Here is a 15,000-nt window from a genome sequence, read left to right as displayed (position 1 = left end):
AGACTTTGATATATTATTTGTTACAGATATACTGTTCAAAATACAAAAAAAGCTACAAAACATTCAATATATGAGTAACTATGTGAGGTGGAAACTACTCGAGTAATTGTACTTTGTTATTGTAAATAAGTATTATTTTGTTGTATTTGACGATTGTATCTTCGATCATCTGTATTCGTGACCTTGTCATGCTACACAGTGTAGCTAGGTCGATAAGCTATCTGTGTGTCTGAATACGGATGTTCCACTGGACTGCAGTGTTGAAGTTGAGGATGAGCGTCCCCGGCCCTACCTCAGTAAAACGTTCCAATCTGCTGGAGTAAACAAAGACTCGTGTAAAATGAAGTCCGGGTAATTTAAAAACGGTAAATTTTGCCAACGTCAACTGCATATATTTAACCAAGTTAGCTTGCTTTCTTTGCTAATGCCAGGTTAGACTAGCATCAGTTCCACTAATTGGCTAAGCAGCAAGTCAAATTCTAGCTAATGGTAGATAGTAGATATGTACACGATGTTTTACTTCAGATGAATTCATTAGCAAACTAGCATCAGTCATGCATATGAGCAGAAAATGTACATTTAGACTTTCACTAAAGTACAATTTCTCAGCACTTTTTCCACCCCGCGTATACGCGACAGCTGACGTGATGCTGTTACGTTACTCGGTTGGCTAGTAAGCATGCTAGTTCATTAGCATGCTAATACGTATAGGTACAGATATAAAAAGTCTACACAGCCCTGTTAAAATGGCAGGTTTTTTGTGATGTAAAAAAAAAAAAAAAAGAAAGAGAAAAGAAATTAAGTTAATAGCATATCAGAAACTTTTTCACCTTTATTGTAAAAGATTGAATGCTGTGATACAATCTAAAAGTGCTTTATTATGGTTTCACAAAAACCTGCCATTTTAACCGGGATGTAGACATTGGTGTTAGATTCATTGTAAATGGACAAAGAAATGACTTGTTAAGGTTTTCTGGCTTGGGAGGACCTTACAACAGGCTGGACTTTTATGAGAAGATTCCAAGTAGAACCCTACTGGCCAGCTGAGAACTCCTAAATATTCAAAGAACATTGACTTGTCTTAGTTTTGGCCCTTGCTGAAAGCAGGATAAATCATGTTTTAGCTCAGTGTTGTCCTCAGGAGTACAGCTATGTGATCTTCTCCGGTGAACACAGCGATACAGAGGCTCCGACTCCAAACCCTGCATATAGTGGCTCGGAGAACTTGGCCTTGAACCTGTAGATGAGCTCCATATTTTCTGAGACGGCGTAGAAGGACAGCGAATTACCGGCGTAATCGAGATACACGCCGATCCGTGAGGCCCTGACTGTGCTTGAAATATCTTTATCTGTCTTGTTGTGCCAGGCCGAGTATCCGGAGTCAGAACACAGGAGGCTCCAGGATCGGTCGTTGTAGCCGAGGAGGCTGTGCGAGTTCTTGCCTTTACGGCTGATGCTTTTGTAGGTGACGCCGATGGAGAACTCGCCGCTCCATTCCACCTCCCAGTAATAACGGAAGCCACTCAAAGGCTCAGCGCACAAGACCTGAGACAAACCGGACACGTTCCAGAGTCACAGAGCAGGCTATTCGAATGTGATTTGAATCAAAACATTCAAACTTAAGCGTGAAAAACACAAAATGTAAGTGCACCAAAATCCCCAAGAAATACCTGACAAAAGCCGTCAAAGCGGTCTGGATGCTCTGGGTAAAACTGGACCACGCGTTTCCGAATTGCCCTGCGGTTCCCGTTGGACAGGACCAACTCCTTATAGGCCGTATTGGGGTCAAAGGTAAGTCTCACTGTATCTGTTCGCCAAGAGAACATTTCAGAGATCCATGAGTATTTACTTATACAAGTTCTAAGACCAGGTCCTCATAAACTCTATCATGGTCTTATTGGGGCAATTCTTTTTAAAATCATTGAAATCCATGGGGTCTCTTTATCACGATATTTTTCTCTACAAAATCCACACAAAGTCTTACATGAGGGCAACGATGATTCTAGCCCAGTTCCTGAATAGCAAAACCGAAAGTGTTCATTTCTTGTTCCTAACGTCACAATACATCTAATCCAACACCTATAACCGCCATTTACAACCTTAATTCTAGCATCATCACAACTTACATCTGAGGAAGTCTGCTCGAGTTTTGGGTTCCTGAAGATCAGCTTTTGTTGGCATGGATGAAACATGATCTAAAATATTTATCAAAAGTTGCAGATGAAAGGAATCATACGCATAAAAGATTAATCTTGGTAGTATACTATTTGTAAGGCTTCTAAAACGAATGCTAAGAAAGGGACATTGGTGTCATCTTACCTTTAAACCGACCACCATTCCTGGGGATTAACACATAGACTGGGATGTCACTCACTACAGGTTGGGGGTGGGGGGAATAAAAATGTCATTTTTGATCACTGGCCGAGAATACTTGCTAACGCTAGGTCATATAAACCAACATTTCCCAAATCAATCCTCTGGGAAACCTTTGATTATACATATTTTTGCTGTCACCCATCAAAAACAATAAAATAAATCCAAACCCTGAATACCTGGTAGAGTAGTATTTGTGAGAAAGAAGCAAAATATTTGGGTGGTTTAGAAAACCCTGACATAAACCAATGTTAGCATGTTAGATGTATGATGGTTCATTAGTCACCTTTTTTGGACAAGTTGTCCAGTTCTTTTTTGCAGATGTCATCCAGGTGTTCCTTCATGACAGTTACCGTTTTGGTAACCTCATTAAAGGAGAACTCTTGGTTGATCAGGACTTTGGGCACCATTTGCTCTGGGGCAGTATACATCACCGGAAAGTTCTACAAAAGTGTCGATTGCACCAATAATGAGTTTGTTATATTTAATTGCCAAGTGGTGTCCGAGTCTTAATCTAGTAGAAATTAGTTGTTACTAATTGCTACCATGTGCAATTAAGGCTAGAGCTGAAAATCTAGTTCATTAGCTTCTGAATTTGAAGAGATATCTGTAGATGGTTCAGGAGCGCAGTGGTGTACCTGTAGAAAATGTATGTTGTCCTCAGTGTCAAGTATATGCCGTAACTCTGCATCTCGCCTCTGTAGCTCCATGATCTCCTGCTCCAGCCGCTCCACATAGCTATCAGCCTGCCGATATGTTCAGACTTCACATATAAATGTATATTTCTATAGATCAGTGCATTTTGGGCCTTAAGCAGGTGATAGCTTTTAGTAAGAGTACATGCGTACAATCAGTCAGGCAGTTTAATAAACCTGTCCATCTAGCTAGCATGTTAGCAGTGAAAGATTTTCAAGAGATCTGTTCCATCAGTCAAGAATGGAACAATGATTAGATGTGTTTAGGGTAGAACAAATAATAACAGAACAGAAATGGCAACCTAGCTGGGAAGGTCTACTGTCAGGTGACTTGCCTGTGCCATGGCGGCCTGCAGGTTAGCTTGAATGAGCTGGCAAATCTCAGCATGCCAGCGCTCCACAGACTGCAGCATCTCGCTGAAGGTCTTATCGCTGGCCGCTTGGGCACGGTGAGCATTACCCTATTAGCCAGGAGGCAGTGGAAAGCATGAGTTACCTCTAAATCTTCATGGGTCTTTCCTTATGACATTAATCAGTTTATAACTGGAATTGCAACCAAGCTTAAAAGCAATTCAAGCATCTAAAATATAATCCAGACCCCCAGACTGTAGAATTGCTTTCCACAAAACACTTTAGGGTCTCAACCTATAATTTAACAACCATGGCTGACTAGAAATGTAGGTAATATATTGCCAACCATGGACAATTATAAAGAGGTTATTTTATTGGTTATAGTCTTTTGTTGACATTTTGTTGGCCAACAGATGGCAGCAATGGATAAATGAGTACGTACTTAAAGTAGTCACTGAACTCACCTTGAGAACTTCCACATTGTGCCTGAGTTCCTGTAGTTCCTTCATGCGCTCCTGGATAACATGCTGGACTTCAGACTGGGTCCCCACTAGCACTTTCTGAAGAACATTTGCACCTGTGAGAATGTATTTTGTTCTGCTAAAAATACTCATTCATTCAGTCATCTTCATTAAGCTCTTTATCCTTGTCAGCGTCATGGTGAAGCTAGAGTCTATCACAGGAACACTGGGCGGAACACCCTGGAATACACCCTGGATGAGATGCCAGTCCATCTCAGGAGACCATGTACACACATTCACACCAAGGGAAGTTTACTGTATGTGGAAGTAAACCACCGAATCCAAAGGAAACCCATGTGGACCCTGGGAGAACATGCAAACCTCCACACAGACAGTAACCCGAGCTCAGGATCGAATCAGGGACTGCAGAGCCACCAGACTGTGATGCCCTTACTTTAAGATGTACAGTATAAATAAACAAGTGTTTTATTAAAGACGTTCATCTTGTCTAGTCAGTTATATTGGGCAAATTCCATGAGCTGGACAAAACAAATCTGTACAGTGCTACACTGCTTCAAGAACATTCTTCATTCTTCAAATCAGCACAAAGTTCTCTTTGACGTCTATGTAATTTGCATACCATAGAAACTTTGTAATGTCCATATTACTTAAATGTCTCAACATGCCAGTTAGCCAATAAGCAATATGAATTTTGTTTATCTGACATGATCTTAGCTTAAACCTCTGCAACTAGCAGTTCCTGCCATTTCCATCCGACCAGCAAGTTTTGCTCAAATGATATCTAAAAGTCGGAGCTCTGTAATTGTCTTTCTATACATGTTGGTTTTTATAAAACGGTCTTACTTGCTTGTCGGTACGCTCATCCTCGGCACTGACTATGTTGTGTCCACGGTGTTCCCTCACCGTGCAGAGAACGCATATACACATCTGATCCGATTTGCAAAACAGCTCCAGGCTCTTCTCGTGCTGTGGGCAGATCTTACGATCTAGGTGCCCGATCTCATCGACCAGCTTGTGCCGCTTGAACGTGGCAGACTCATAGTGAGGCTTGACATGTGTCTCACAGTAGTACGCCAGACACACCAGGCATGACTTGACTGCCCGGTTCCTTCGGCCTGTGCAGAAATCACACAAGGAGTCCCTCTTGAGGTCCGGAAAGGGTGTTAATGCCGTTAAAGGTGAGTGACGTTCACGAGAACCAACGTCAGGCACGTTGCGGCGCAGGACAGGACGAGGAGTGAAGGTTGCCCGACACTCTGGGCAATTGTAGACACCCAGGTGGTCCGATTGGTCCCAGTAGACCTTGATACATTCCAGGCAAAATGCATCTCCACAAGGGATGGTGATGGGGTCCTGTAGTGCATCAGCACACAGAGAACACATATAGGAGTCTGCCATGGTTTACAGCAACTAGTGCAAGGAAGGGAAAGGAAGGAACAAGAGGAGTGGTGTGAGGGAGACTTGAAGACCAGTGCCCGTATTTACAGAGTAGATCTTGGATTGCTAAGCCAAACATAAATTTTATAGGTAAATGTAAGACCTTGCTTGTGTGTAAACAGAGATAGTAGCTTGATAGAACTGTGTGTTTATGCTGAGAGAGGTAATCATGGATCACATATCCAAGACACCAAGATACCAGCATGGAAACCATCAAAAGATAGGGCGAAGCGATACACACACATACACTCACTGGAAACAAAGGCATTCTGGGAAACCATTAAAGGTTCTATATTAAAAACCTACAACCGAGTGTTTCCCAAACTAGAAATGTTTTTTTCTATGAAGCTAAGAACCCTTAACTATACAAGTTCCTTCTCATTGGCGGTGGAATGGACTAGCATAGTGTCGACAACAAACACGTTTATGCAGGTAGGCGTAGGCATAACGTGTAGTGGATGTCTGAGCGAGACAGACAGCATGTTGGTCAAGGTCGTTGGGTTGCTTTTCAGTCAGTTAGGGCCACAGCTTAATGATTCCAACATGATTCCACTCACAAACGAGCTTGGTGCTCACTCCTGGGAGAATAAGAGAAGAACTGATCCTTGATCAACAGTTTTACTGAACATTGTTTAATGAAATTGTACACCTTTCTTCCCAAGGCCAGATTTTTTTGACATGATCCGAGACAGGATCTGTAAGAAGACCTTGGAGCGTGGATCTGTGAGGCAGCAGCACTATGGGACTGTGCTGTCTACAGTTATTAATTCTTGCGATGAAATGCCCATGGAGTGTATCTCTTAACCTCTGTATAAAAACATGCAGTTTTACATTAGATTTACAGACAAACATCAACAACTAACATAAAAACTACCACTATTTAAGACACGTTGTTTTCTTCACATTAAGTGTGCTCTTAGTCTGGTTGAACGTTGGTGAGGTTCTCAGCAGTGCCAGTAATGGCCACAAGAGGGCATTTTATGGATCGTGGACTCACAGATTGCAAGGAAGAAGTTTAAAGATCATGTTTCATGTTTGCTCTGGCTTGCACAAAAAAGTTTTGTAATATAATGACTTTCTCTTGCCATGAGTACCCACATTAGAACATCCCTAACTACTCAAAAGAAGACATGGAGTTACTGATTTACAACAAAAAATGGAGAAAGAAAAAAGTTTTATGATACAAATTTCACTTGCACACAAGTATTGTTATATTGAGGAATTAATTACATCCTAGGCTCATAATTTATACGTCAATGTATGGATGTACAGTTTTTACATTCAGAGAGCAGGCAGCATTGTGTGGGTTTCCTCCAGGTTCTCCAGGTTCCTCCAACCTCCCAAGATGCCGATAGGTGGATTGGCAACACTAAATTGTCACTAGGTATGAACGAGTGTGTATTTGTGTGTGTGTAGTGCCCTGCGACGAACTGGCATCCCATCCTGCTTGTATTCCCGCCTCACACCTAGTGTTTCTGGGATGTGCTTTAGATCCACCATGACCCTGAGCAGGATAGAGCACTTTTTCCACTTCATTTCCCTCCCTGGTTTGAGTTTGAGCTTCTTCTCTGGCTCCTGCAAACTTACTCGGGCAAATCATTGTTACCATATGATGTTGAGTAAAACGATCCCCAATCTGTTATTCATTTTTCGAGGCGACGTCGAAAGAATGAGTCAGTCTCGAGATGGTTGCACAAGAAAACAGTGAGAAGAAGCTGAATTCAGGTGTTAGCTGGGGGAATTTGAGGGGTTCGGTTCTGTAGCGATACGTAGAAGCAGGAAGAACCTCACTGTGTTCCACTGGTTTTAATGGATATTGCCATTCTTCAAGTCAGGTCTCATGTTATTGCCGTCCAACCACATAAACATGATGAAATACTGAGCCTCAGGATTCAGGATCATGGTCCCTAAGCAAGATCATACATGACGACTGTGCACAAAGTCCAAATCATACAAACAGTGGGATGAGTCTTTCGCAGATGAGTCAGCACTTTCACTAGACTCGTGTGTCCATTCATTCATCTTCAGTAACCACAAAAAATGTTTCTGTGGAAGCCTCTTTCCAACGTCTGAGCTGCATGAACCCTGAGACGTGTGTTTGACTCTCGGTTTCTCTCAGTGTATGAGGGAAGTGCCAATTATAAGGATAAATGGAAACACGGAAGCCTTGGTTGCTAACAATTATCTAAACGAATTAGAAGGTAGAGTAAGATTTCACGAAACAAGTCAGAGTCAAGCCAAAATATTTCAGGAGCCGAAAGAGTCGACTCTTCCCGATGAGCCGAGTCAAATGATCTGACTCATTGAAACATTAAGGAAAGAACAAGTTTGGTTATTTAATAACTAGCAGATTAAAAACTCCTCTTGTTTTTTTTTTTTTTTCAAATGAAGTCACCACAGCTCTGCCCCCTACCCTTCTTCTTTTAAAATGGAGTTACACTTCCAAGGATTGTGAATTTGCAGACTTCATGAAGCAAATCTTTTATAAATACAGTGCATTTATCATGCACTGTATTTTCAACTAACCTCTCCTCTTAGTTCTCTCTCTCTCTCTCTCTCTCTCTCCCCCCCCCCATGTGTGTGTGTGTGTGTGTGTATAAAGCGAGTTGCAGTGTCGGTTGTAATGACTGGCTTGGGCGTGGCAGCAGAGAGGAAGATGGAGAGCATGAGACAAGTGAACAGACAGCCCAGGCAGAAGGAGGGAGAAGAAGTAAGAGGAAATCAGAGGGACACAGAGGGAGAGAAAGATGGTGAGGGAGACAAAAAAAAAGAAGAATGAGACAGTGACCATGATGTCATGCTTTGTGCTGGGCTGTGCCTTCTCTCCTCCTCCTCATTCTCTGAGTTACGTCATAGCAAACACACACACACACACACACACACACACACACACACACACACACACACACACGGAATGGATACATACACAGAGATCAGGAGAAGGAGGGAGGGAATACACACACACACACACACAGCATCCTTGTGCAAGCATCGCAGTATAAGGTTTAGGAGCATCTCACCTCATTCACAGGTAGGCCGTCTTGTTTATTACACACACACACACACACACACACGCTGGTAAACAGACAATGTTATGCCGTAAGCTCGGGATGAGGGGTGGATCCATTATGCAAGACGCATAATGTTTGTTTTTTGTTTGCTTCTTGACAGGTGCAATTGATTTAGCCCAAAATGAAATTTCCCTCCTACACCAAACGTAGTCATGTTTGCTGTCCGATGTTCGCTTCTGTAGTTTGACACTAGAGCTGTCTCACCTGACATCTGTCTCACCTGACATTGTTTCTGGAAATACATTCCAATTTTTAATAAACGTGCTTCCAACACCTACATTAACCTGAATCATCTCATTTACGGTATAAAACACTGTATTAGGAGATTAACAGCACACCCTGGGGGGCACGACGGCTTAGCGGTTCACACGTTTGCCTCACACCTCTAGGGCTGGAGGTTCGAAATCCCACCTCCTCCGGGGTACTCCGGTTTCCTCCCCCAGTCCATTAACATGCCTTGTAGGCTGCTTGGCATTTCCAAATTGTTCGCAGTGTGTGAACGTGTGTGCAGTTGTACCAGGGTGTCTCCCGCCTTGTTCGGTGTGTGTGTGTGGTTGTGTGTTTGTGAGCAGGAGACTCATAAAGCTCCTTCACTGATGCACTCACGTCGTTTGCCAAATTAAAATGCTTTTAGTGCGCTTTTAGCGTGAGTGCCTGTTGAGTGAGATTAGTGAGCGCGTCTATTAGCTCATCAATTTCATTAGCAGTGAATGAGGACAAGTTTACGGGCTAGCAAGGAATAACATTTGCTGCATTTAAACAGGGCCGTGCGATCGCATTTTTGAGTACAAGAACATTTCACACGAACAGACTGGTTTTCTTCTGGTACTGACTACTGCGAAAGTCGTGATTTACTCATAGCTCAGAGTTCATGAGTTGTGAGACAAATCTCAGCGTTTATCAAGACAGTAGAACTCACAGAAGTTCGGTTAGCAGTCTACGCTAAGTTTTATTTACGGTGTAATTTCGGCCAAACGGTGTCTTTTTTCAGTAATCTCTCAACACGTCTGAGAGAAATGTTGACATTTTCAATACGTTTGTGTCATTTCCACCGTCGTTCCACCTTTACAAAGTCCATATATTCATAACGGCAATGTTTTTTTAATATAATAGAAATCACAGAAGTTCAGATATGGTGTAATTGTACTCATTTAAAAAAGTCGTTTCTCAGTAATTTACCAAAACATGACTGAAATGTTCATATTCCCAACATGTTTGAGTCATTCTTACTGTCACTGTCCCTTTACATTATTCATATTTAACATATTTAATTGCTACATGCTAGCTAGTTAAAACTTTACCCTCGAGAACCATAGAAAATATCTTTATCTTCTCAGAGCACAAAGTGAAGTAGAAAAAGTTGGAAATGTTGAATTAATATTCTAGAAATTAATATTTTCTATCCTAATTATTTTCCATGCTATGTGATTTACTTTTATTATTATTATTATTATTATTATTTGACAATGTAGACAATCTGTCTGTTGAACACTTTTAGCTTTAGTTTCTTTATGCGTCGTTCTCTGTGGAAGTCCTTGTCATCGTTGCTCATAGTCGTGCGCCTCTGTTTTCCATCAGCATGGCGGAAGGTTCTGGCTCGGCGTCTTTGGCGGAGGTTGAGACGGCGTTCAAGAAATTTGCGGTGCACGGAGACACCAAAGCCACGGGGAAGGAGATGACCGGGAAGAACTTTGCCAAGCTGTGCAAGGACTGCAAGGTGATCGACGGGAAGGGCGTCACCGGCACTGACGTGGACATCGTCTTCAGCAAAGTCAAGTGTGTTTTCCGCTACATGCTAATACAGTATATCGCCATATTTAGCAAGGGGATTATAATTTGTTCGAAAGTTCTTTATTTTGTTTATATAGTTTGGCCAAATTTGAAGGAAACAACATGTTCTCTATCACTCTAATAGTTGCTATTCAGAGCCACATCAGAGCTAACTGCAAGCACCGTTTAGGTCAAGGAGGCAGATATAGGAAGGTGGTGTTCTCCAGAAGTACGTTCAGTTCCCTATGACATCTCCTATCCACTTCCAGGTTGCTAGATGTCATGCAGTGTTCCCATTTAGCGGGTGGAATTTGGGAAGAAATAAATTGGGAGGAAGATTTGGATAGAAATGGAATTCAAATATCTGAGTTGTGTGTGTGTGTGTGTGTGTGTGTGTGTGTGTGTGTGTGTGTGTGTGTGTGTGTGTGTTTTAGAGCCAAGTCAGCACGTGTGATCACGTTCGAGCAGTTTACCCAGGCGCTGGCGGAGTTGGCTCCAAAGCGCTTTAAAGGGAAGAGCCAGGAAGAGGCCCAGCAGCTCCTTTACGGCCTCATCGCAGGCAAAGAGCCTGCTAACGTGGGCATCACGGTAAGGACTTAACAATCGTGCCCACATTTTCTCTTATCAGCCAACACAACGGTCAATACGGTCTCTTTTCCCTCTCGATTTCTGTGTCTAGAAAGTGGCGAAGGCGGGAGCCGTGGACCGTTTGACAGACACGAGTAAATTCACTGGCTCTCATAAGGAGCGCTTCGATGAGACGGGAAAGGGGAAAGGCAAAGCCGGAAGAGAGGAAACCCCTGATACTAGTGGCTACGTGAGTGCATACAAGGGCCATGGCACTTATGACAGCAAGGTGAAAGAAGGAGAATGAGAGGAAGTGGAAAATTATCCTTGTGCATGTATTATTGTGTATTACGGATGGTGTATATCTGCTTTATACCCGTGGAGAAAAAAAAAAACCCTTCAAGCCAAACTAAGCTCAGCAGCTACAGTACGGTCCTTCACAGAGACTTCCGGCATATCTCTACTAACATTCCAGCAACCTTCTCTATCACGTTCCAGCAACGTCTTCACAAACGCTTTCTCTCTCGCTTCTGTCCTTATATTAGTGCCTTATATTATAGCGTTCATCCCTAACACTGTAGCTTTATTGTGCTGTGAGAACTCCTGTAGTTTCTGGTCTCTCCTAAGACCAACACAATTTATTTTTAATGATGTAATTCAGTGATATTTCAGAAAGCAGTGTTGTAGCATTCTGCGTGATATTTACTGTTTAATCTGTAACCATGTAGAGAGTTAAGAGGATTGATCTCAGGGGTAGACTTTGCAATGGTTCGTTTATTTAGCTGTGAAAAGTTCAGATAAAGAATGCTGAACTAAGTGAGATAGAAAGCTACCCCGATATCTCACTCACTGTAAAGAGAAAGCAAGTGTCCTCTGCTGGCACGGTTTCTGCTGCTGTATCAGCTTTGTGCATTTCACTTTCTGTCTGTATCTGTTAAGCAACATTGAAAATTCCCAAATAAAATATATCCTCAAATCAAAACCATGTGCTGTTTTCAGGTTTCAAGATTACACACACTATGAAATATATATATATATATATATATATATATATATATATATATATATATATATATATATATATATATATACTATCAGTAAATCATTTCATGTTTCCACGTAAAACTGTGACCAAGAAATCCTAATTTTATCTTGGATTTGGTATGGAATGAGTCTTGGATCTTGTGCGGTCTGGAACTTGGACCTTGTGAGCTCTGAATCTTGGACAATGTGAGGTCTGGAACTTGGATTTTGCATGGTATGGGTCTTGGATCTTGTGAGTTCTGAGTCTTGGACCTTGTGGGGTCTGGAACTTGGATTTTGTATGGTATGAGTCTTGGATCTTGTGCGGTCTGGATCATGGACCTTTTGAGCTCTGGATCTTGGACAATGTGAGGTCTGGAACTTGGATTTTGTATGGTATGGGTCTTGGGTCTTGTATGGTTTGGCATTAAATCTTGTGGGGTCTGGGTAATGGACCCTGTGGAGTCTAGATAATGTAGGCTCTGTAACCTGGATCTTGTATGGTCTGGGCCTTTGCTTTTGTTCTGTATATGTCTTGGAGCTTAATCTTTATCTTAAATCATGTGGGCTTTTGTTCCTGGGTATGTGGATGATATACGAGGTGGCTCCTGGATTATATGGGGTTTGGATTTTGGATAAACTGGGATCTGGGTCTAAATTTCAGACAATGTGGAGTTTTTTCTTTTAACTTTCATTTTTATTCTGTCGGATAGATGGCTCTTGCTTTGGGTTCCCACTGAACATAGGACATTCTCTATATCAACAGATTTCTTCTCTAACCACAGCATTCTTTTGGGATTATGTTCTTCGATCTGTTTTGAGCATCTTGCACAACGTCTGACTTTCGTTCACTCAGATTAGATTTTCCACTCAGTTCTCACTGATTCTCTCCTCAGCGTGTGTGTGTGTGGATCATTACAGCATGCTTGCTTTGCTGTTTGTAAATCTGTATCTTTACTGTTTTCTGAGTCTTGTTAACCTAAAACCTAAATCAAATACTTTGATTTAACATACAAACTCCATTCAACCTGTTCTTTTTGTTAATACTTTCAGGCATGCTATTTATTTATGGTTAAAAAAAAAAAAATAAATTCTATACTTTCCGGTTACGTTTGAAAGTTTCCCATGGAAATATCTATTTTGGAACAACTGACGCGTCTCCTTGAGGAAATGAACATCCAGTTTATTAATAGAATCACTATTTCCCTCATGGAAAACTGAAATATAATCATGTCGCGTTTCTTTCCTCACGCCGATCCCATCAGGTAAAGATGGTACCACCATTCTTCCACTCACTGGGTGAAATTCACATACAATTTGTACCCCATTTTGGTGTTTTGACTAATTCCTTTATCTCCATCCATCCATCCATCCATCCATCTTCTATACCACTTATCCTTTTCAGGGTCACGGGGAACCTGGAGCCTATCCCAGGGAGCATCGGGCACAAGGCGGGGTACACCCTGGACAGAGTGCCAATCCATCGCAGGGCTAATTCCTTTATCTGTGAAAGATATTTAGTTTTTGTCTTTTTTGTGTGTGTTACTTCTATACGTGGATAAATATTAAAAGTGTCTTTTCTGTGTTACACACATAAAGACCGTCCAAGGACTAAGACAGCGTAAACACTTGGCTTAGTGCACAGTAAACCCACGTTTGTCTCCTCACACACCAAGCACTACACGTAACGATGTCAAAAAATAAACAGAAATAAGATCCTTTTGAGATTATGTGAGATTATGTGCTACTACAAACATTGGCTATGTGCCTCCTATGTGTAAGTGTGTGTGTGTGTGAGGAAGGAGCTGAGGCAGCGTGAACTCCACCCATGCGTATAATGTTCAGTTCCACATGTTCCACATGTCTTATCGAGGAATAATGTTCAAACACACATTAAGTACTGATAAGCAAATAAGAAATAATGAATGGCTGGCCCTCAACATCCTCTATAAATATTTAACAAAGTCATTTTTAGCTGTGATGTTTCTTACTTCTAGAGTACTTCTAGTTATAAAATCGTAGCTCGGGCCAAAAATCCCCAAATGTAGATCTACGTGTTCGGTGTACGAAATTAATATTCTCTCGGAAAGCGCCTCGGAACGCATTGATACCATTTGTGCTTAAATACTCTAATAATATAGCAGTCTCCATTAATATGAAGTTACAGATCAAATTTTTAACCATAGAGTTCTAGCTTCGAATTTTAGGCCACGCCTCCAACTGAAACTACGCGCTGTGGAAGGACTATTGTTAGCGTTTCTATACCGTTTTGTCCGTGTTTATAGATAACAGTGTCATACAGAGTCAGAAACCACATAAACAAGTCCGTTTGAGATGCTAAAAAAACGAACGACGCCGCTTGAGGTGAACGAGCGATGATTTAGACTTGCAGTTCGCACAACGCTGTGCCTTTCTGGCTTGACACGAATTGGCTTGTCTAGGCTGATTGAGTCCATTTGGGGTAAAAGTGGAACATCGAGTAAACATAACTTTTTTTTTTTGGCAGAACTATCGCTTTAAAGTGCGGATGTGCAGAGGCAAACGGCCAGCTGGAGCAGGATGTCGCCGGTTATGTCTCGCGTCAGATATTTTCCACCAGAGTTTATGAGAGAATTTCATAGGAAAGTCTTTCAATTTGCTTTCTGACAAGCTGTGATGAAACACTGGAGTTTATTACTGTATGCGTATGGTGAAATCTGCGGAAGGTAGCATTAGCACGCTTTCTGCCACTCTGAGTGGAATTACAGTGTGATTTTCGTCCCAGGAGTCCAAGTCCAACTAAATTTACCTGGACATCTGAGGAAAATGTTTACACTGTTAATGGGTTTCTCTTGTTTCACAACACATTTACTCAGTGCCTACATTTCATTTTCAGTCCTAGGACTCTTATATCAGTAATTTACAAAGACGTCTGACAGAAATGTTGATATTCTTAATGTTTTTCTTTTTTTTTTATTTAAAGATGGCCGAACCTTTGAAACCATGCTTATGCTAAGTGTACTGTTCTACTCTGTCTTTTATTAGTCATTTCACAACACATGTGAGAGAAATGTTGTAGTTTTTGTCTTCTTGTTGTCCCCCCCCCACCCCTTCAGTCACTGTGCCTCAAATATGTCAGAAAATAGTTAAAGGGTGAGTTACTGTGACGGACTTGATGACGCTTGATGACGATGATGGTGATGAAGACGACGATGAAATGTTAACAGCTAACAGCGCTGCGTGACTCTGTGA

General features: G+C 41.7%; 2 protein-coding genes across 4 annotated transcripts; one reads left to right on the top strand and one right to left on the bottom strand.

Annotated features, from left to right (window-relative positions):
* Nucleotides 1-1,005: 1,005 nt before the first annotated feature.
* ftr84 (finTRIM family, member 84) lies at nt 1,006-5,316 on the bottom strand. Of its 2 annotated transcripts, XM_053617493.1 has the most exons (9): nt 4,745-5,316; nt 3,884-3,979; nt 3,404-3,529; nt 3,012-3,119; nt 2,660-2,816; nt 2,320-2,373; nt 2,127-2,195; nt 1,671-1,807; nt 1,006-1,545 (listed from the first exon to the last, which is right to left on the bottom strand). In XM_053617493.1, exons 1-9 carry the CDS (start codon nt 5,297-5,299, stop codon nt 1,150-1,152), a joined length of 1,698 nt encoding a protein of 565 aa, XP_053473468.1. In that variant the 5' UTR covers nt 5,300-5,316; the 3' UTR covers nt 1,006-1,149. The 2 variants fall into 2 exon arrangements, with proteins under 2 accessions (XP_053473468.1, XP_053473469.1); XM_053617494.1 differs by lacking the exons at nt 2,127-2,195; nt 2,320-2,373.
* Nucleotides 5,317-7,935: 2,619 nt separating this feature from the next.
* tppp2 (tubulin polymerization-promoting protein family member 2) lies at nt 7,936-11,719 on the top strand. Of its 2 annotated transcripts, XM_053617548.1 has the most exons (4): nt 7,936-8,369; nt 9,988-10,185; nt 10,614-10,767; nt 10,859-11,719. In XM_053617548.1, the coding sequence occupies exons 2-4, from the start codon at nt 9,989-9,991 to the stop codon at nt 11,051-11,053; spliced, it is 546 nt and encodes a 181-aa protein (XP_053473523.1). In that variant the 5' UTR covers nt 7,936-8,369; nt 9,988; the 3' UTR covers nt 11,054-11,719. The 2 variants fall into 2 exon arrangements, with proteins under 2 accessions (XP_053473523.1, XP_053473524.1); XM_053617549.1 differs by lacking the exon at nt 7,936-8,369 and having other exon boundaries at nt 9,750-10,185.
* The last annotated feature ends 3,281 nt before the right edge of the window (nt 11,720-15,000 follow it).

This window comes from Ictalurus furcatus, chromosome 28, assembly GCF_023375685.1.
Source record: "Ictalurus furcatus strain D&B chromosome 28, Billie_1.0, whole genome shotgun sequence".
In the NCBI taxonomy this organism is placed as follows: domain Eukaryota; kingdom Metazoa; phylum Chordata; class Actinopteri; order Siluriformes; family Ictaluridae; genus Ictalurus; species Ictalurus furcatus.
Note: the sequence above shows the minus strand (reverse complement) of the source record. Positions and strands in the feature narration are given on the sequence as shown.